The following is a 15,343-nucleotide window of genomic DNA, read 5'->3' as shown; positions in this document are numbered from 1 at the left end:
TGCTCTAACCATCTGGTCAGCAGGCCATGGGCACATCTGCCTCCTCCCTGGAGTCCTTGGTTCACTCTTGCTGGGTCTCCCTCGGTCCCTCCACCTGCTTAGGCCCCTGCATCTCAGGAGCTTTCTGAGGCTGGTGACCCGGGGCATGGTCGTCCCGGAAGTTCAGCCTTTCCCTCCGTACAACGGAGCGGTCAGACAGGACGCCTCATACATCCCAGACCCCATTCTCAGGAGCCCCAAGGACAGGGCCCGCTCTGGAGGCAGAAGTCGGACAGGCGGGGCTGGGGCTTTGCCATTGCCAGCCTCCCCGGTAACCTCAGGCCAGCGGCTGCTCCGTCTGGACACCCGACATGTGGTCCCCAGTTCTGGACCCGGGAAGAAGGCCTCCCTGCTCGCCGCTCCTGGGCCGCCGCCGCCGGCAGCAGCCAACAGGCAGCTGGGCCGGTCTGGCCGGGCTCCAGAGGCGCAGAGCGGGTTAAAGTGTGCGCCAGGCCGGCCGGCGCGGGCGGGGGAGCGGCCTGGTGGGAAGTGTGAGTTCCTCCCCGTCTGCCTGACAGCTATAAAGGCGGCCGCCGGCGCAGAGCCGCCACTGGGCTGCGCCCCTCCCGGGAACCCCCTCTCTTGGATGCTCTTTGAAGTGGGAGAGGGAGGCGGCGCGGGGGAGGAGGGGAAGGGGAGAGGGAGGCCGGGCCGCAGCCTCTGCACTCACGCCGCCCCCGCACGCACAGCGCACCTGGCGCCGTCTGCCCTCCGCAGCGCTCGCCCCTTTCTCTGGGAGGACAACCTGCTGACCCGAAGCCAGGTAGGCCACCTCGTCCCAGTCCCCCTCACGTTGCAGCGTCCACCAGGCCAGCCCACTGCTCAGAGTGGGGCTGGGGGTAGGACCACCCCGCGCCCTCTGGAGCCGTTACATAACGTGGGGAGGCTTGTGGGGAGGGGTCGGGCCGCAGAGCACGGGGCAGGGTGGCCTCTCAGCACCTAGCCTTGTGCGCCCGAAGCTCTGTGTGCACGGCAGACCTATCTGCTGCCGCCAGCCGCTGCTTTTGGACCCCAGGGAGGGAGGGATCCCTGTGAGCGAGGCCTGGCCAGAAGCCAGCGGTGTCTGGAAGCCTTAATGAAAAGCAAGTGTGAGGCCGGCTGGCACCTGTCTTCAGCCGGCAGGCAGAGGCTGGGGCACCCGTTAGCCAATGGCACAGTGGAGGGGGCTCCTGCGGGTGTGAGGCTGGGAGTACAGGTGGAGGTCTGCAGGGGAGGGAGGTGGGGGGCAGGCGGCGGGGGTAGGGGAGGTCAAGGACTCAGTCTCCCCACTCCAGGGTGCACTGCCGCATCGTCCGGGCTGCATCTGTGTCCTTGGAGTAATCCCTGAAAATCTGCAGGTGTCCAGCCTGCAGGGAAACTCTTCAAGTTGGATGGAGGCTGCTGAGGAGGGAGGGGCAGAGCCAGAGTTGGCCTCTGGGCTGGCAGGGGTGAGGGATGACCTCCATGCTTTCTTCCCCTGGAACTGGCCAGGCATGGGGATCGAGTCCCTGAGTTTGCTAGTGTCCTGCCTTGCTGTGTGGCTTTGAGCAAGTTGGTTCCCCTCTCTGGGCTCCAGGTTATGGGTGCAGGCTGTGTGGTTTCTGAAATCCCTTCTCACCTAACTCGTTGGCAAGTGACACTCAGCACCTGAGCAAGGCCTGGACAGAGGCCGTGGCGGATCCCTGTTCTTCCCTTCCACAGGGCAGGGTCGACGCTGAGGAGGGGGTGGGGAGGGCTGAGGGCCCAGAGGCTGGACAGTCCCTTCCAATGGGCTTGCTTTGACCTCTGGCAGGTGTTTTGAGCCAGGGTGCTGGCTGCTGGGAGGAAGTCAGCTGTGTGGCCCTGGACTGCTGACATGCTGGCACAAACTATACCTCCTCCTGCCCCACCCCTCCCCCAATTCCATGTCTCCGGGGATGGGGAGGCGGCATAGGTACCTGGGTTCTGCCTCACCTGAGTGCCATCTGTTGCTGGATGCTGACTGTGGAGCTGCTCGTCTAGGGCGAGGCTGCATGTTCCCCTGGGACCTGGCCAAGCCCATCCCCATGCACTGACCCTCAGCAGCCAGTGGCAGAGGCCATTCTCCTACGAGGCCAGCAAGAGCTGAGCCAGTCAAAATCCCAAGGTGCTCCTGCCAAGGTGCTCCTGCCAAGGGGCTGGACTGAGCCCAGGCCCATTCCTTTGAGCCACAACCTTTCCCCTCGCCTGGGTCCCCAGCCCCCTCAGCCGAGGCTATCTGTCTCCACAGCACTTCTCTAGGGGGCTCGAGGACTTGGAGGCAAAGCGTGGCATGCTTCCCTGCATGCCCTTGGATCAAGGGTGGTGCAGGCTTAGCACGCACACCACCGCTGGGTGTCTTGCCTGCAGCAGGCATTGCTAATCATTCTCCAAGCTGCTTCTTGCTAAGCCTAGACGGGGACGGGGGGTTCATGCTTCCCAACAGGGTCTGCCAGGCAACCACAACCAACTAGTCCCAGAAAACCTTGAGGCCTGGGCGCTGGCTGGGCCCTGAGGGCTCTTCCCAAAGCGTACCCCGGTCATCTGGAAGAGGAGCGGAGCTTGCCTGGTGGTGACGGTGGCCTTGCTTCCTAGGATGGACGGCAGATGGCAATGTTCCTGCTGGACCTGGTCCCTGCTGGTTCTGGCGGTTGTGGCTGGGGACACAGTGTCAACCGGGTCCACAGTGAGTGTGGTGTTGTGGTCTGGGGGCCCGTACCAGTCCCCTCCCCAAGTGCTGTGGTCGCTCCCAGATGGACTGGCTTGGAGGGGGCTGTGTGGGCACGTGCCCCAGGTCCCAGAACCCCTCTTGGCTCCTAGAAACTTCTTTCCAGAGCCAGTCAGATCTTTCTGTGAACACGGCTCCTGGCTACTGTGGAGCCCCTGGTGACTTGGCAGGAGAGGGCTGAGGGGGCTGAGTACTTCCCTTCCAAGTAAAGGCCCCAGCATGGCCAGGGTGGGCTGTGTCCTGCAGAACGCAGATGGGCCCTGAGCTGCTCCAGGGAAAGTGAGGACAGTTAGGTGCAGCCCCAGGAGCTTGCCAAGACCCCAGGCCATCCTAGACCTTAAGGTCAAAGAGGTGCTCTTTGACCTGTGGCCCACAGTTCCTTGGGGGTTCCCCTCAGTGCCACCCAGGAGATCTGAACCCAAGCTGCCGAGTGACCCTGCAGGGGGGTCCAGCCAGGGGGCTGTGTCCTCTAGTCCCGCTGACGGTGATGCCCTCGGGCATGGGGTGGGAGCAGGCTGGTCCTGCTGGGCACTCGAGCCCTCTATCATCTGGGGGTCCCTCTCATCCAGGACAATAGCCCGACGTCCAATAGCCTGGAGGGGGGCACGGACGCCACGGCCTTCTGGTGGGGGGAGTGGACCAAGTGGACGGCATGCTCCCGCAGTTGCGGAGGTGGGGTGACATCCCAGGAGCGGCACTGCCTGAAGCAGAGGTGCGAGGTGGGGCACATGGCCCTGAGGGCTGGCATGAGGGCAGGGCAGCGGGCAGGAGAGGGCGGTTGGCCCTTCAGCCTGGTGGCTTCTCCCCCTGCGAGGGTTCTCGGGTTGGGGGCAGCACAGGCTGAGATCCCCCATCAGCCTCTTCTGGATGCAGCTATGGATGGGCCCCGGCACTGGTGCGCTGGGGTCCTTCATGCTTCAGGGCACCAGGGAAGCCCATTCATGAGAGAGCAGGAGCCATTTTTAGAGGTCTGTCCTGGAGGTGGAGAACCACCCCGCCTTCTCTTCTGAAGACCTGAGTGAGGGTCTTTAGAGAATGCCAGGGAGCCTCAGGAGAAGCAGAGGACTGGCAGTGAAAGCCTCCACTGCCAGATGGACCTGGCTCCTATCTGACCTGTGCTACCCCCTTGCTGTGTGACCTGGGGCAAGTCACTTAACCTCTCTGGGCATCAGTTTTCTCATCTATGGCATGGAGAGCATGCTGGTCCCACCTCATGCTTCTGAGAACACACGTGTGTGTGCACCTGGGCACAGGCCTGGCACGCAACTCATGTGGTGGTTTCAGTTCTGTGTACTGAGCCCCCGTGCTGTGTGCCGCTGATGTAGAAGTGAATCAAATCTCGTTCTCCCTTGGCTCTGGTGTGTGTATGGGGTAGGAGTTGAGTAGAGAGGAAGGGAGCCCTCTGGGTCATGGGAATCGGGAGATTCTGGACCCCAGTGGCCGTGGGGCCAGCCCAGGCGACATTCCTGAAACTCCTCTGCAGCTCTCACTCCGAGCCTGCATCTTTCTGCCAGGAGGAAGTCCACCCCAGGCCCCGGGAACAGGACCTGCACGGGCACGTCTAAGCGGTACCAGCTCTGCAGAGTGCAGGTGAGGCCCGGCCCGGGCAGGGGCACCATGGCCTGCACTCCCCGTCATCATGTAGTTTTCAGGGGATCTTCCAGGTGGCTCCTGGGCCTCCTGGGCATTCTGTTCTGGGCCTGCTCTTCAAGGAGAGCCCAGGAGCAGGGTTGAAGAGAAGGCTGCGGGGGTCCCTGGGCTAGGACGGAGCCATCCACTGTCCAGAGCACTGTCTGTGTGCCCACATGTGCTCAGCAATGCTGGGACAGGCGGACTCACTGTGTTCCTGGAACTTCAAGTGGAGCCTCAAGGTTTGGGGTCTCTGGTCGCAGCTCCACTTTACTCACAACATTCGTGCACCTGGTGCTCACACAGACCCAGCAGTTGCCAGGCTTCCCCACCCCATAAAACAGTTCCCTGGGCTGCTCTCGGAGCCCTTCTACTCCAGCCCCCATCAGCTTCCTTGGGTAGCCGAGGCTGGAGAGGAGGTGTTGACTCTGACCAGGCAGCTCCCAGTGGGGCCTTGGGCAGTTGGAACCTGAACACCTTTCCAAGGACTGCCACGCGTGAGGCTGGGGCATGTCGAGCTGGGGTCTGGGCCTCCCAGAGTGGCTCATGTGGCTTGCTTGGTCAGGGAAGGCGGAGCAGCTGGAGGTCTCTGTGCCTGTGTGTCTCAGGGGGCGTGTGCTCCCATGCAGGGAGTGAGGGGCTGGAGGGAGGCAGGTAGCCACAGCTTCTGTGTTGGCGTCACCTGGTCAGCTGCCCTCCTAGGATGGCGCAACCAGGGGTTGGGGGAAGGGCATTTATGAGCTCCAGCATGAGAGGGACCCAGGTTTGAGCTCTGACCCCAGCATGACTAAGCTGGGTCCCCCCGAGGACGAGTCTCTTGTCTGCAAGCTGGATTCCTCTTCATGCAGTCAGAACCACGATCTTTCTGATTTAGGCGGTGTGCGTGGCCACAGACCATGTGCCAGGCCCTGTTCCGGCACCGTGGACACACAGTCAGGGCCTGCTGAGGACGGGGGCAAGGGGAGCACCCTTGCCAGCCATAGTAGGGTCATGTCCCCTCCACCGCAAGACTGGGGAGAAGGCGTGGTGGGGAATGGGAGGGTTGCGTCTAGAGTAGGCGGAGGGCTGGTGTGGAGGGCGGAGCTGCCCTTCCCAGTGTCTTTGCTCCCTCTGGAGAGTGTGTGGGAGTGTGCAGGAGCCCAAGAGGCTACCCCATGGGCTGTGGCCCCCACACGGCTGTCCCGGCTGCAGCCACTTCCTGCTTAGCCTGGACAAAAATGCCTTTGTCGGGCCGAGTTCCTCCTGGAGCCTCCCTGTCCCCTCACTTCCCAGGAGTGTCCGCCGGACGGGAGGAGCTTCCGCGAGGAGCAGTGCGTCTCCTTCAACTCCCACGTGTACAACGGGCGGACGCACCAGTGGAAGCCTCTGTACCCGGGTACCTGCTGCCCTGGGGACCCACCTTGTAGGGAGCTGACTGAGCTTTGGGGGTAGCCCTTCTGGCACCTGGGACCAAACTCGACGGGTGGGCAGGTGGGGAAATGGAGGTGGTCAGACAAGGAGCCAGGAATGAACCTGGGTCTCCTGAGCCCTGGCCCAGGGGTCTGTCCCCTCCCCCATGACCCATGACATCAACGCAGGACAGATTACGGGGCTGAGTTCCCTGTAGGCCTGACCTCTGAGGGCAATGGTGGGTCTCCCACTTACTGTCTCCTGGGCACGGTCAGGAACCAGCCGAGACGATCCCAAATGGAGACCACCCACGCAGTCCCATGGAAAGCAAGTAGTTCAGGCAACAGCTTAAATGCTTCATCCTTCTCCTGCTCACCCACAAGGGCCAGGGCTGGGGAGCCCAGGGCCAGCAGCACAGGGGTGTCGAGTTGGTTCAGACCTCCCGCAGAGGGGGAACCCCAGTGTGGGTCTCAGGCGCTGCTCCCCACTCACAAGAAGGAAGAAGCCGGAACTCACGGGGTGTGGGCTGAGCCAGACAACCCAGCAGTTTCTGCCACTGAGACCTGGACAGGTCCTTTCTGTTCTCCAGGCCTGAGTTTCCCCATCGATGCAATGAAAGCTGTCTCAGTGGGAGGAAAAGGGAAGTCCCCTGAATCTGGCATTTCCTGTCCCGCTGAGACCTTCTGTCTTTGTCTCCCTCCACCAGACGACTATGTCCACATCTCCAGCAAACCGTGTGACCTGCACTGCACCACCGTGGACGGCCAGCGGCAGCTCATGGTCCCCGCCCGCGACGGCACATCCTGCAAGCTCACCGACCTGCGAGGGGTTTGCGTGTCTGGAAAATGTGAGGTTGTTAAACGTTGTAGCAAAAGTACCGCCGGTCTCACTGTGCTGACTGCCTGCCCGCCTGTGGGAGGCAGTGGCGGCCCCGGGGCCTGGCCACAGCGCCCTCCCAGCAGCCCTCTCCCTCTCCCTTCCTGCAGCCCATCGGCTGTGATGGGGTGCTTTTCTCCACCCACACACTGGACAAGTGCGGAGTCTGCCAGGGGGACGGTAGCAGCTGCACCCACGTGACGGGCAACTATCGCAAAGGGAACACCCACCTTGGTAAGGCAGCAGCGTGCCCTGAAGTCCAAGCAGAGCTGGGTCTGGAAATCGGGGGTCCTGAGTGTGCTCCTGTCTGCAGCCTCCTGGGTACCAGTGGTCAAGTCTTTCCCCTCTAGCGGCACCCGATTCTGCATCCAGGCCCAGGCGAGCTGGCCCGGTGATTGTAGGCCTCTGTTGGTTTGCAAAAACGGGCAACCCTTTGTTGAGGACCTACTGGGTACCAGTGGACACTTGGCGTGGGGATCACATTTGCCCTTTGAGACAGCCTGCAGGGAGGTGTTAACGACGCCCTTTATTTTTAGTTTTAATTTTTTTTTTCAGACAGAGTCTTGCTCTGTCGCACAGGCTGGAGTGCCGTGGCTCGATCTGGGCTCACTGCAGCCTCTACCTCGCCTCCCAGGTTCGAGCGATTCTCGGTTCCTTAGCCTCCCGAGTAGCGGGGACTACAGGCACGTGCCACCACACCTGGCTGATTTTTGTATTTTTAGTGGAGACGGGGTTTCACCATGTTGGCCAGGCTGGTCTCGAACTCCTGACCTCAAGTGATCCACCTGCCTCCGTCTCCCAAAGTGTTGGGGTACAGGCATGAGCCACCATACCCGGCTAACACCACACTTTAAAAAGGGAGAAACTGAGGCCTGAGACCCATTCTCTCTGTGGATATGAGATTTGACTCTGGCATGCTGGATTCTGGGGCCTGAGTTTCAGAGGCTCCCTGTCAGCTCCAGGCTGACCCAGCCCAGACCCCCTCCTTCCCTTGGGCAGCACCTGTCCCCTTCCTAAGCTACGGGCATTCGGCCCGATGTTTGTGTCCAGCTCTGTCCCAACCCTCCTGGGGGCGTGGGCATCTGTGCACGGGACAGCACTTTCTACTTTTGGAGGGATGTCACTTGTAATGCTTGGCATTAGATTGAACACACTCTTGGGTCTGAAGAAATGCTTGAGGAATGGAACTGGGTTATTGCAACCTCCAGACCGGTGAAGGTAGGGCAGCTTCAGACCCACTTAGTAGATAGGGAAACCGAGGCCCAGAGTGGGAATAATCTATCAAGGTCACAGTGAGACTAGTCAAGTCTGGATTGGAACCAGGCCTGTTAGGGCCACGGAGGACCCGGCGTGTTTTACAGGTCGAGGGAGTGACCTCCGCCTGCCACTGAGGGCTAACTGTGGTGTGAGTGTCAGCTCCAGGAGGTGCCAGTGGGAGAGGACTGGAGAGGATGGGGCTTGGACATGGGACCTAGGGATGGGCATGCCAGACTGACAAGGGACAGGGTTGGGGCAGAGCCACCAGGCAGGGGTGTGAGTAATGCGGGCTGGGTGCCCAGCAGGGTGAGGTGGGCAGAGGCCATTTCTTTGGTGGCCTCGCTATAGGAGACGCTAAGGTGTCTGATTTTCCTCCCTTCCTCCCACAAAGCTGCTTACATGGCCTCCTGCTGGATCCAGGGCATGCAAAGGGAGAGTGGGCACTGGGGCAGCATGTGTCTTACAGGGCATCTAGTGTGTGCCAGGCACTGTGCACACAGTGAGGCCTGAGAGATAGGGCTCACATTCTCGTGGAACTCAGCCTGGGGCCCAGGGACTAACGTGCAAACAACGCCCCTCATTCTGCATGCTCACAAGGTAACTCATTCATGCCTGGCAACAGCTCTACAAGGCTGCCACATTACTGTTGCTGAAATACACGGAAACAGGCAAAGAGAGGCTAAATAACTCATCCAAGGTCACACAGCCACAAGAGGCAGAACGGGGCCTGAACCCAGGCAGCCTGCTCCTGGCCTATGGTCCTCCCAGCTGAGCCACACTCCTTCTCCGGACGAACTGTGCTTGGTAACCACGCTGGGAGCCGTGGGATGGGCTGGGGTATTAAATGCTGAAGAATCTTGTGAGCTAATCTTGCTAATTTGAAAATTAAATACAACAGCCTATATTTAACTACATTATATTTAAAACAAAGTCACCACTTTCTAATCCTTTGACGTCTATAACTAATTTTCTTTCTTTCTTTCTTTCTTTTTTTTTTTTTTTTTTGAGACGGAGCTTTGTTCTTGTTGCCCAGGCTGGAGTGCAATGATGCGATCTCGGCTTTCTGCGACCTCCGCCTTCTGGGTTCCAGCGATTCTCCTGCCTCAGCCTCCCAAGTAGCGGGGATTACAGGCTCCCACCATCATGCCCGGCTAATTTTTTTTTTTTTTTTCATTTTTAATAGAGACAGTGTTTCACCATGTTGGCCAGGCTGGTCTCGAACTCCTGACCTCAGGTGATCCACCCGCCTCAGCCTCCCAAAGTGTATAACTATTTTGTCTGTGTGGCAAAAACACCATATACGGGTGTGCTGCAGCCTCTCTTCCCAATGCCACGCCCAGTGACATCACATTGGTAGTGTAAACAAACATAGCTTCAGTCGCTTGCTTCAGGTTTATGTGTTGAAACCCAAAGAAGGGAAAAAAAAAGTTTTAAAATGAATTTTGAAGTTAGGCTGCCCAGTTACAGTAGCGTGAAACTGGCCACAGCAGGGGTGTTTACACCACGGAAACTGGCCAGTGCTACAAGTCACAGCTCCTGTTTCCCCATGTCTCCAAAGAGCCTACTGTTAAACATTTTCCAGAGCACTGCTATCCGTGAGGGACAGGTCAGGATCTCCAGAGACCTGTAGGTGTGATGGTGTTGGGGGAGGAATGACAGGCGGGTGCTGGCCTGCGGGAGACACTAACCCCGGCAGGGAGACCCACGCGGAGTCCTCCACTCCTGGAGGGAACAGGTGAAACAAGCGTCAAGCCCCAGGAAACGTCCGACCTGGAGAGCCCCTTCTTTCCTGTCCCAGGGCGTATTAAAATCTCTCCTTCTCCCCAGGCTCCTCCCTCAGCCACCTGCCAGCAACACCTCTCCTTCTCTCAGCACTTCCCCTCCAGACCCTTGGCTTCTTTCTAGCTGGGAGGACTGCATGGCTGCCTCCCCACGGGCCTGGGGGCCTTGAAGGCAAGCTGATATTGTCGGATCTGGACTTCAGCCTGGGGCCTGGCGCTTAGGAAGGGCGTAGGCAGAGTTGGAGATTCTATTTGCAGCTCTCCTTGTCCTTCCTCACCCACGTCTTTGAGTGTAGCGAGTCTTGAAAGTCAACATGGTGTTGTGACAAGATAGGATTTTAAAATGGCAGTGATAATGCACGCAGGGAGCTGGGGCTCCATCGGCTGCCCAGGGTCTCCTGGGTGACACATGGCAGAGCGGGACTGAACTCCCAGTGTGCTCCACATCCCTGTGGCCCTTGCTGTCCCTCGGGAGGGGTTGGGGCAAGCATGGACGAGCCCTCCTGTGGCCTTGTTAGGAAGGGGTGAGCCTGGGCAGGTGCCCAGCTTGGTTGGTCAGCCTCTGCAATAGGACGGGTCTGAGCTGAGCTACCCAAGCGGGCGTGGGGTGTGGGTCAGCCTTTAGACAGCCACCACTCACCCTCCAAAAGCTGTGGAGTAGGCGAGCGCCATCCAAGGGTGACTCTCCAATCCAGAGGGGCTCACTGTCATCCATTTGCCTCCAGGTTACTCTCTGGTGACCCACATCCCGGCTGGCGCCCGAGACATCCAGATTGTAGAGAGGAAAAAGTCCGCTGACGTGCTAGGTAGGTGCGCAGCGTCTGGCGGCTGCCTCACTGAGCTTTTGGTTGTGGGGTGTTGTGCGTGGCGGAGAAGGGGCACTTGACCCTGGACCCCTTCCTCCAGGACGGGGATGGGCCAGTGCCGTGGGCATGGCTGCAGGAGCCAGAACTTGAGCCAGCTATGTGGGTGTGGCTGAGGTGCTTACAGGGGAGCCAGCTTTACCTCTGTGCATGGAAGGACCTTGAACTCAGAGCTGCTGGACAATGGGAGGGTGGTGATGTTGGGTAGGGAGCTCCCTGTCACTCAAGAGCCTGGCACAGGCAGAAGCTGGGGGCCGCTGCAGATGAGATCCCTGTGGGGTTCGAGGAGTGAGTCTCAGGAGGTGACGAGGTCAAGGTAGCACTGAGAGGAAGTCAGTGCAGAGGTAGCATTCCGACTCAGGTCTGGGGGCCTCATGCTGATGTTCTTGCCATTAGTCAGTCTCCACTGGGAGGCTGGGCCGTGGGAGGGGAGTCCTCTAACCTGAGGATTCTGGAGTTATTGCCATGGTGGATGGGGTGGTGAGACCCCATCTTGGTGGCAAATTTTGAGTGTAGAGAGCCTTGGTGGCAAATTTTGGAAGGGCCCTTTGTGAGCTGGATCATTGGCCGAACAACGTGCCATGTCTGCACCCTTTGGGCCACGGTGGGCAGGTGCTGACGCCTATGAGCTGCTCTGTGCTCGACCCTGCCCTTCACGGGGCGGGCTGGCGACCCAGGCTATAAGGGGATGCTGTTTTTGGACACAGGTGTAGCCCCAAACCTGATACTACCTGGGCTTACTCCCCCCACCGCCTCCCACTCCTCCTGAGAACCAGAACTGGTGGGGTGAAGCCCGTCTCCTAAGTGGGTGCTGGAAGACAAGGCTTTGCTGAAGGTCTTCTTCAGGCTGGGACCCACCTCGGGTTCTCCTGTCCCCTCTCCAGAGCCCAACCGCCAGCCCTCTGTATGTGCCCTGGGATCTGAGTGCCCCCACCCCAGCAGGTCTGTGCTGCAGATGCTGGCTCCACCACCCAACACCCTGGGGGCTGCTCCCTGGCCTGAGCAGGGAGCTGGGCCTCTCGCCAGGCCGGTTGCTTTGTCGCTTGCTTGCTGGGAGAGTGGAGAGGCCAGGAAACTCCACGTTTTCTGAGCTGGCTGCAGAACTCTCGCTTTTGAAACAGATGCATGGAAATACCAAGGGTGGCCTCGGAGCACTGGGAAAGCGGTAGGAAGGAAGGTCATTACTGTCAGGAAACAGGTTTGGGACGAGAGCCTCGGATTTAACCCTGCGCATATACCTGGAAACGGGGCTGAGACAGCCAGGCAGAACTTGGACTCTAATGTGTGTTATCTTCTGACTTTTCTACGTTAAGGGGGTTTTTCAAGCAGTCATGTCCTGCTTGTTGCGTCTGTCTGATAATAAATTAATTGCCCCGGCTCCTCTGTTCATATTGCATCAGGAATTTGGAAGTCGAACTCCTCTTCTCCCGCGGGCCAGTTCCTGGAACTGGCTTTAAGGACACCCTTTGGAAGACAGAGTGTCCCGAGCGCGGAGTCAGCCTCCTCCCTGCGTCCCCAGCCCTGGAGGCCCACTGCCTCTTCTCACTCTCCATGGCCCCAGGGAGAATCAGTTCCCCCTGAAACCCCACCAACTCTGGGCATTTGTTCCAGTCTGCAGGGGTCACCAGGCTTCATGGGCCATTTGTTTCCATCCTGAGCTTCCATCAGGCTGGAGTCAGGCCCTGGGAGTGCCTACCCACCCGGCCCCAGGAAGAGGGCAGCTGAGATTGCGCCAGGCCGTCCTGGCCTGATTGAGCACCTCGGCCGGGCCCGGGTGCACGGGTTAACGGGTGAAGGGTCAGCATGGCCCTGCCTGCAAGGGCAGCAGGAAGTCTCTGCTCCTATGAAGAGGATGGAGCTGGCCAGCTCAGGGCGATCCCCAGGAAGGGCCTGGTGGTCAGCACCCCCCATGCCGGCCAGGCCAGGGATGCAGCGTCACTCTGTGTGGGCGACGGGAGGGGCACCCAGGACTCCTGCTGGTGAAATTATTCATTCATCCATCCATTCACTGTGGCTAGCTTCCCTGGTGGACCAGCGGGGGTTCTGTGCTGGCCCATTTCCTGCCCTTTGGGAAGTCCACAGGGAGCTCCGGGCACTAAGGACGAGGCTGGACCCCTCCCCACCCCACGGTGGAGGGTTTATGCCCCTACCTAGCTTCATGTGTGCCTTCCACAGGCCACAGACTCTCCTGCTCCAGGCTGGGTCCCTTGGTCGTGGTGCGACCTCATTACTTTGCAGCGCCTCAGCTTCTTCAAAGGCAGCTGCAAGAACATGACCAAATGGGTCCCCAGCCAGCCGTGTTCAGCGTCTAGACAAGTCCTTCATTGCTGATTTTAGGCTGAGAGGAATGTGCGTTTGTGCCTCCTCTGCGTTCACTGGCCAGACTGTCCATGATGGGAGTTTCCTGTTTCGGGGGCATTTGGGCTGGGGTTCTGGAGGGCAGGGCTGGTGGTGGTTCCCTGAGCCAGTGACACTACCTCCTCCCCCAGCCAGTTTGGCCCTTTGTGACAGGCGGTTTTGCCCTTCCAGCTCTTGCAGATGAAGCTGGCTACTACTTCTTCAATGGCAACTACAAGGTGGACAGCCCCAAGAACTTCAACATCGCCGGCACCGTGGTCAAGTACCGGCGGCCCATGGATGTCTATGAGACGGGAATCGAGTACATCGTGGCACAGGGACCCACCAACCAGGGCCTGAATGTCATGGTGCGTGTGCCGCAGGCCTTAGGGGCCCCCGAGGCTCTGGCCACTGCTTCCCCAGAATCCGGCCACAGTTGGGGGCTTCCAGCCTGTGACACCCCCAGGGCCACTGTGCGCGTGCACCCGGCAGCCTCACCACTCTGTGGGTTGGGCTTCACGTTCAATCACTGTTACTCATTCACTTGTTCTTTCACTAACTCCCTCCCCCATTCGTTCATTCACTCAGATTTTGGTTCATTCACAGTCTCCCATTCACTCATCAGTTCATTAATTCATTTACCCGTTCACTTCTCACTCAACCGCCCACTCCCTCACCCACTTCTTGAAATCATTCATTCATCCATCCATTCACTGTGGCTAGCTTCCCTAGTGGACCAGCGGGGGTCCCATGCTGCCCATTTCCTGCCCTTTGGGAAGTCCACAGGGAGCTCAGGGCACTAAGGAGGAGGCTGGACCCCTCCCCACCCCACGGTGGAGGGGTTTATGCCCCTACCTAGCTTCATGCTCCGTCCCCCGGGCACTATGGTGTTTGTGCTGGGTCCTTAGTGCCAGGGCCCAAGGTAGTTCCCGTGGCTTCTGCCTCTCCCCTGACATGGCCTCCCCAGGACACTGAGGGGTTATAGGGTGGGGCTCAGGACCCGAGCAGTGGGCAGGAGAGAATGTGGGCCTGTTATGCCCGGCTTGCCACAAGTTCTCCTATGGCTAGCCTCTGGAAATGGAGCCCCTGGTGGATTGGTACCTCAGCCCCGAAAATATGTAAAGGACCTGTCATGTCACCAAAGTCAGGTGACATTAAGATGGGCAGTTGTGGTAGCCATCAAGGCCTACTGGCTTTCCTGGAGGACGAGGGAACACAGCAGGGATGGCACTGCGCACCCTCCCTACCTGAGCTGTTTTGGTTTCCAGATATCACTGTCATGGGTTTCATTGCCTCACGCTGCAGGTAATGAAATGTAGGCACAGAGAGGCGAGTGACTTGAGCAGTCATGGAATTGTAAGTGGCACAACTGGGCTTTGAACCCAGGCCTGCCTGGTGCCAGAGCCTGTTCTTTGTTTAGCTGCTGTGCTGGAGGGGTCTCTAACTGGGGGTGCCTGCCTGTCTCCCCACACTGCTTTTTGGCTGAAGAGCTTTCCTGGTGACCCCGGAATCAAATGGGGGCCACACATCTCTGTGTCTATGCTTACCTGGCCCTGCCTGGAGCTGTGTCTGGAGGTGGACTGACCACCTGGCTTCGCCTCCTGGCTGTAGGGGCTGTTTTGTAGGTCAGGGTCCCCAGAAAATAGATTCTGAGGTGGGGGTTTGCATGCAACAGGGCTTGGGGGCAGTGTCAGGAGCGGTCTTGGGAACACTGGTTGGTATGGGCAGGAGGGCATGGGACTAGACAGAGGGGGCAGCTGAGCTGTGATGCGGTTTCAGTGGGCTTCAGCCAGTCCCCCGGAAATCGCATTATCTCCAGTTGGGGCAGGAGGGCATCGCGTATTGCCAGGTGTAATTGCCTCTTGTTGGGGGCATGACCTGGGGAGAGAGAGCTCCCTCTGGCTGAGGGAAATGCCTGGAGCGGGGCACAGCTGTGAACTGTCGCACGCCCACCCCAGGCAGTTCACCGAAGGGTGAGGTCCGTGGTCCACCCCCGGCACGGCTTGGACCCATGTGCTTTGCATGAGTCTGCCTTGGCAGGGAACAGCTCCTCTAGAATTGCGTTGGTTTCTTTCTCGGGGAGCCTTACAGGAGGAAGTTTGATGGGCTGAACTGCAGCTGGTGTAGGGGCTGCAACTGACACTCAGTTTCCTCCTCCTGCGACGCGCTCTATTTCCCCTTAGCCTGAGCTAGCACCTCAGCAGGGCCAGGTGGCTACCTGGTGAGGTGACCCTGGTCTCCATGGCCTTTTCAACCTGAGGCTGCTGCCTTTGTCCAGTTATCATCACAAGGGGCAGGGGGATACCAAGAGATGCCCAGGGCATCAGCAGGTGTTACATGGATTCTTTGGCCCCAGGGTCAAACAATGCCTTTCCTACTTTTTTTGTTTGTTTGTTTTTTTAAATAGAGAGAGGGTCTTGCTATGTTGTCCAGGCTGGTCTCGAACTCTGGGCCTCAAGTGACCCTCC

General features: G+C 59.2%; 1 protein-coding gene across 3 annotated transcripts in view; it reads left to right on the top strand.

The window, feature by feature from the left end:
- The first annotated feature begins 488 nt into the window (after nucleotides 1-488).
- Nucleotides 489-15,343, top strand: part of ADAMTSL2 (ADAMTS like 2) — a 40,021-nt gene continuing 25,166 nt past the window's right edge. The window contains exons 1-10 of one of the 3 annotated variants that reach the window (XM_030919043.1): nucleotides 489-530; nucleotides 729-802; nucleotides 2,611-2,701; nucleotides 3,313-3,455; nucleotides 4,258-4,333; nucleotides 5,645-5,747; nucleotides 6,468-6,613; nucleotides 6,748-6,871; nucleotides 10,401-10,481; nucleotides 13,068-13,243. In XM_030919043.1, coding sequence (XP_030774903.1) covers nucleotides 2,612-2,701; nucleotides 3,313-3,455; nucleotides 4,258-4,333; nucleotides 5,645-5,747; nucleotides 6,468-6,613; nucleotides 6,748-6,871; nucleotides 10,401-10,481; nucleotides 13,068-13,243 — 939 coding nt within the window. In that variant the 5' untranslated portion in view covers nucleotides 489-530; nucleotides 729-802; nucleotide 2,611. Of the gene's footprint in view, nucleotides 531-624; nucleotides 803-2,610; nucleotides 2,702-3,312; nucleotides 3,456-4,257; nucleotides 4,334-5,644; nucleotides 5,748-6,467; nucleotides 6,614-6,747; nucleotides 6,872-10,400; nucleotides 10,482-13,067; nucleotides 13,244-15,343 lie in introns of those variants that run through there. The other 2 variants (XM_010372783.2, XM_030919044.1) reach the window with 2 other exon arrangements.

Source organism: Rhinopithecus roxellana, chromosome 16 (assembly GCF_007565055.1).
Source record: "Rhinopithecus roxellana isolate Shanxi Qingling chromosome 16, ASM756505v1, whole genome shotgun sequence".
Classification (NCBI taxonomy): Eukaryota; Metazoa; Chordata; class Mammalia; order Primates; family Cercopithecidae; genus Rhinopithecus; species Rhinopithecus roxellana.
This window is presented reverse-complemented; position numbering and strand designations above follow the sequence as displayed.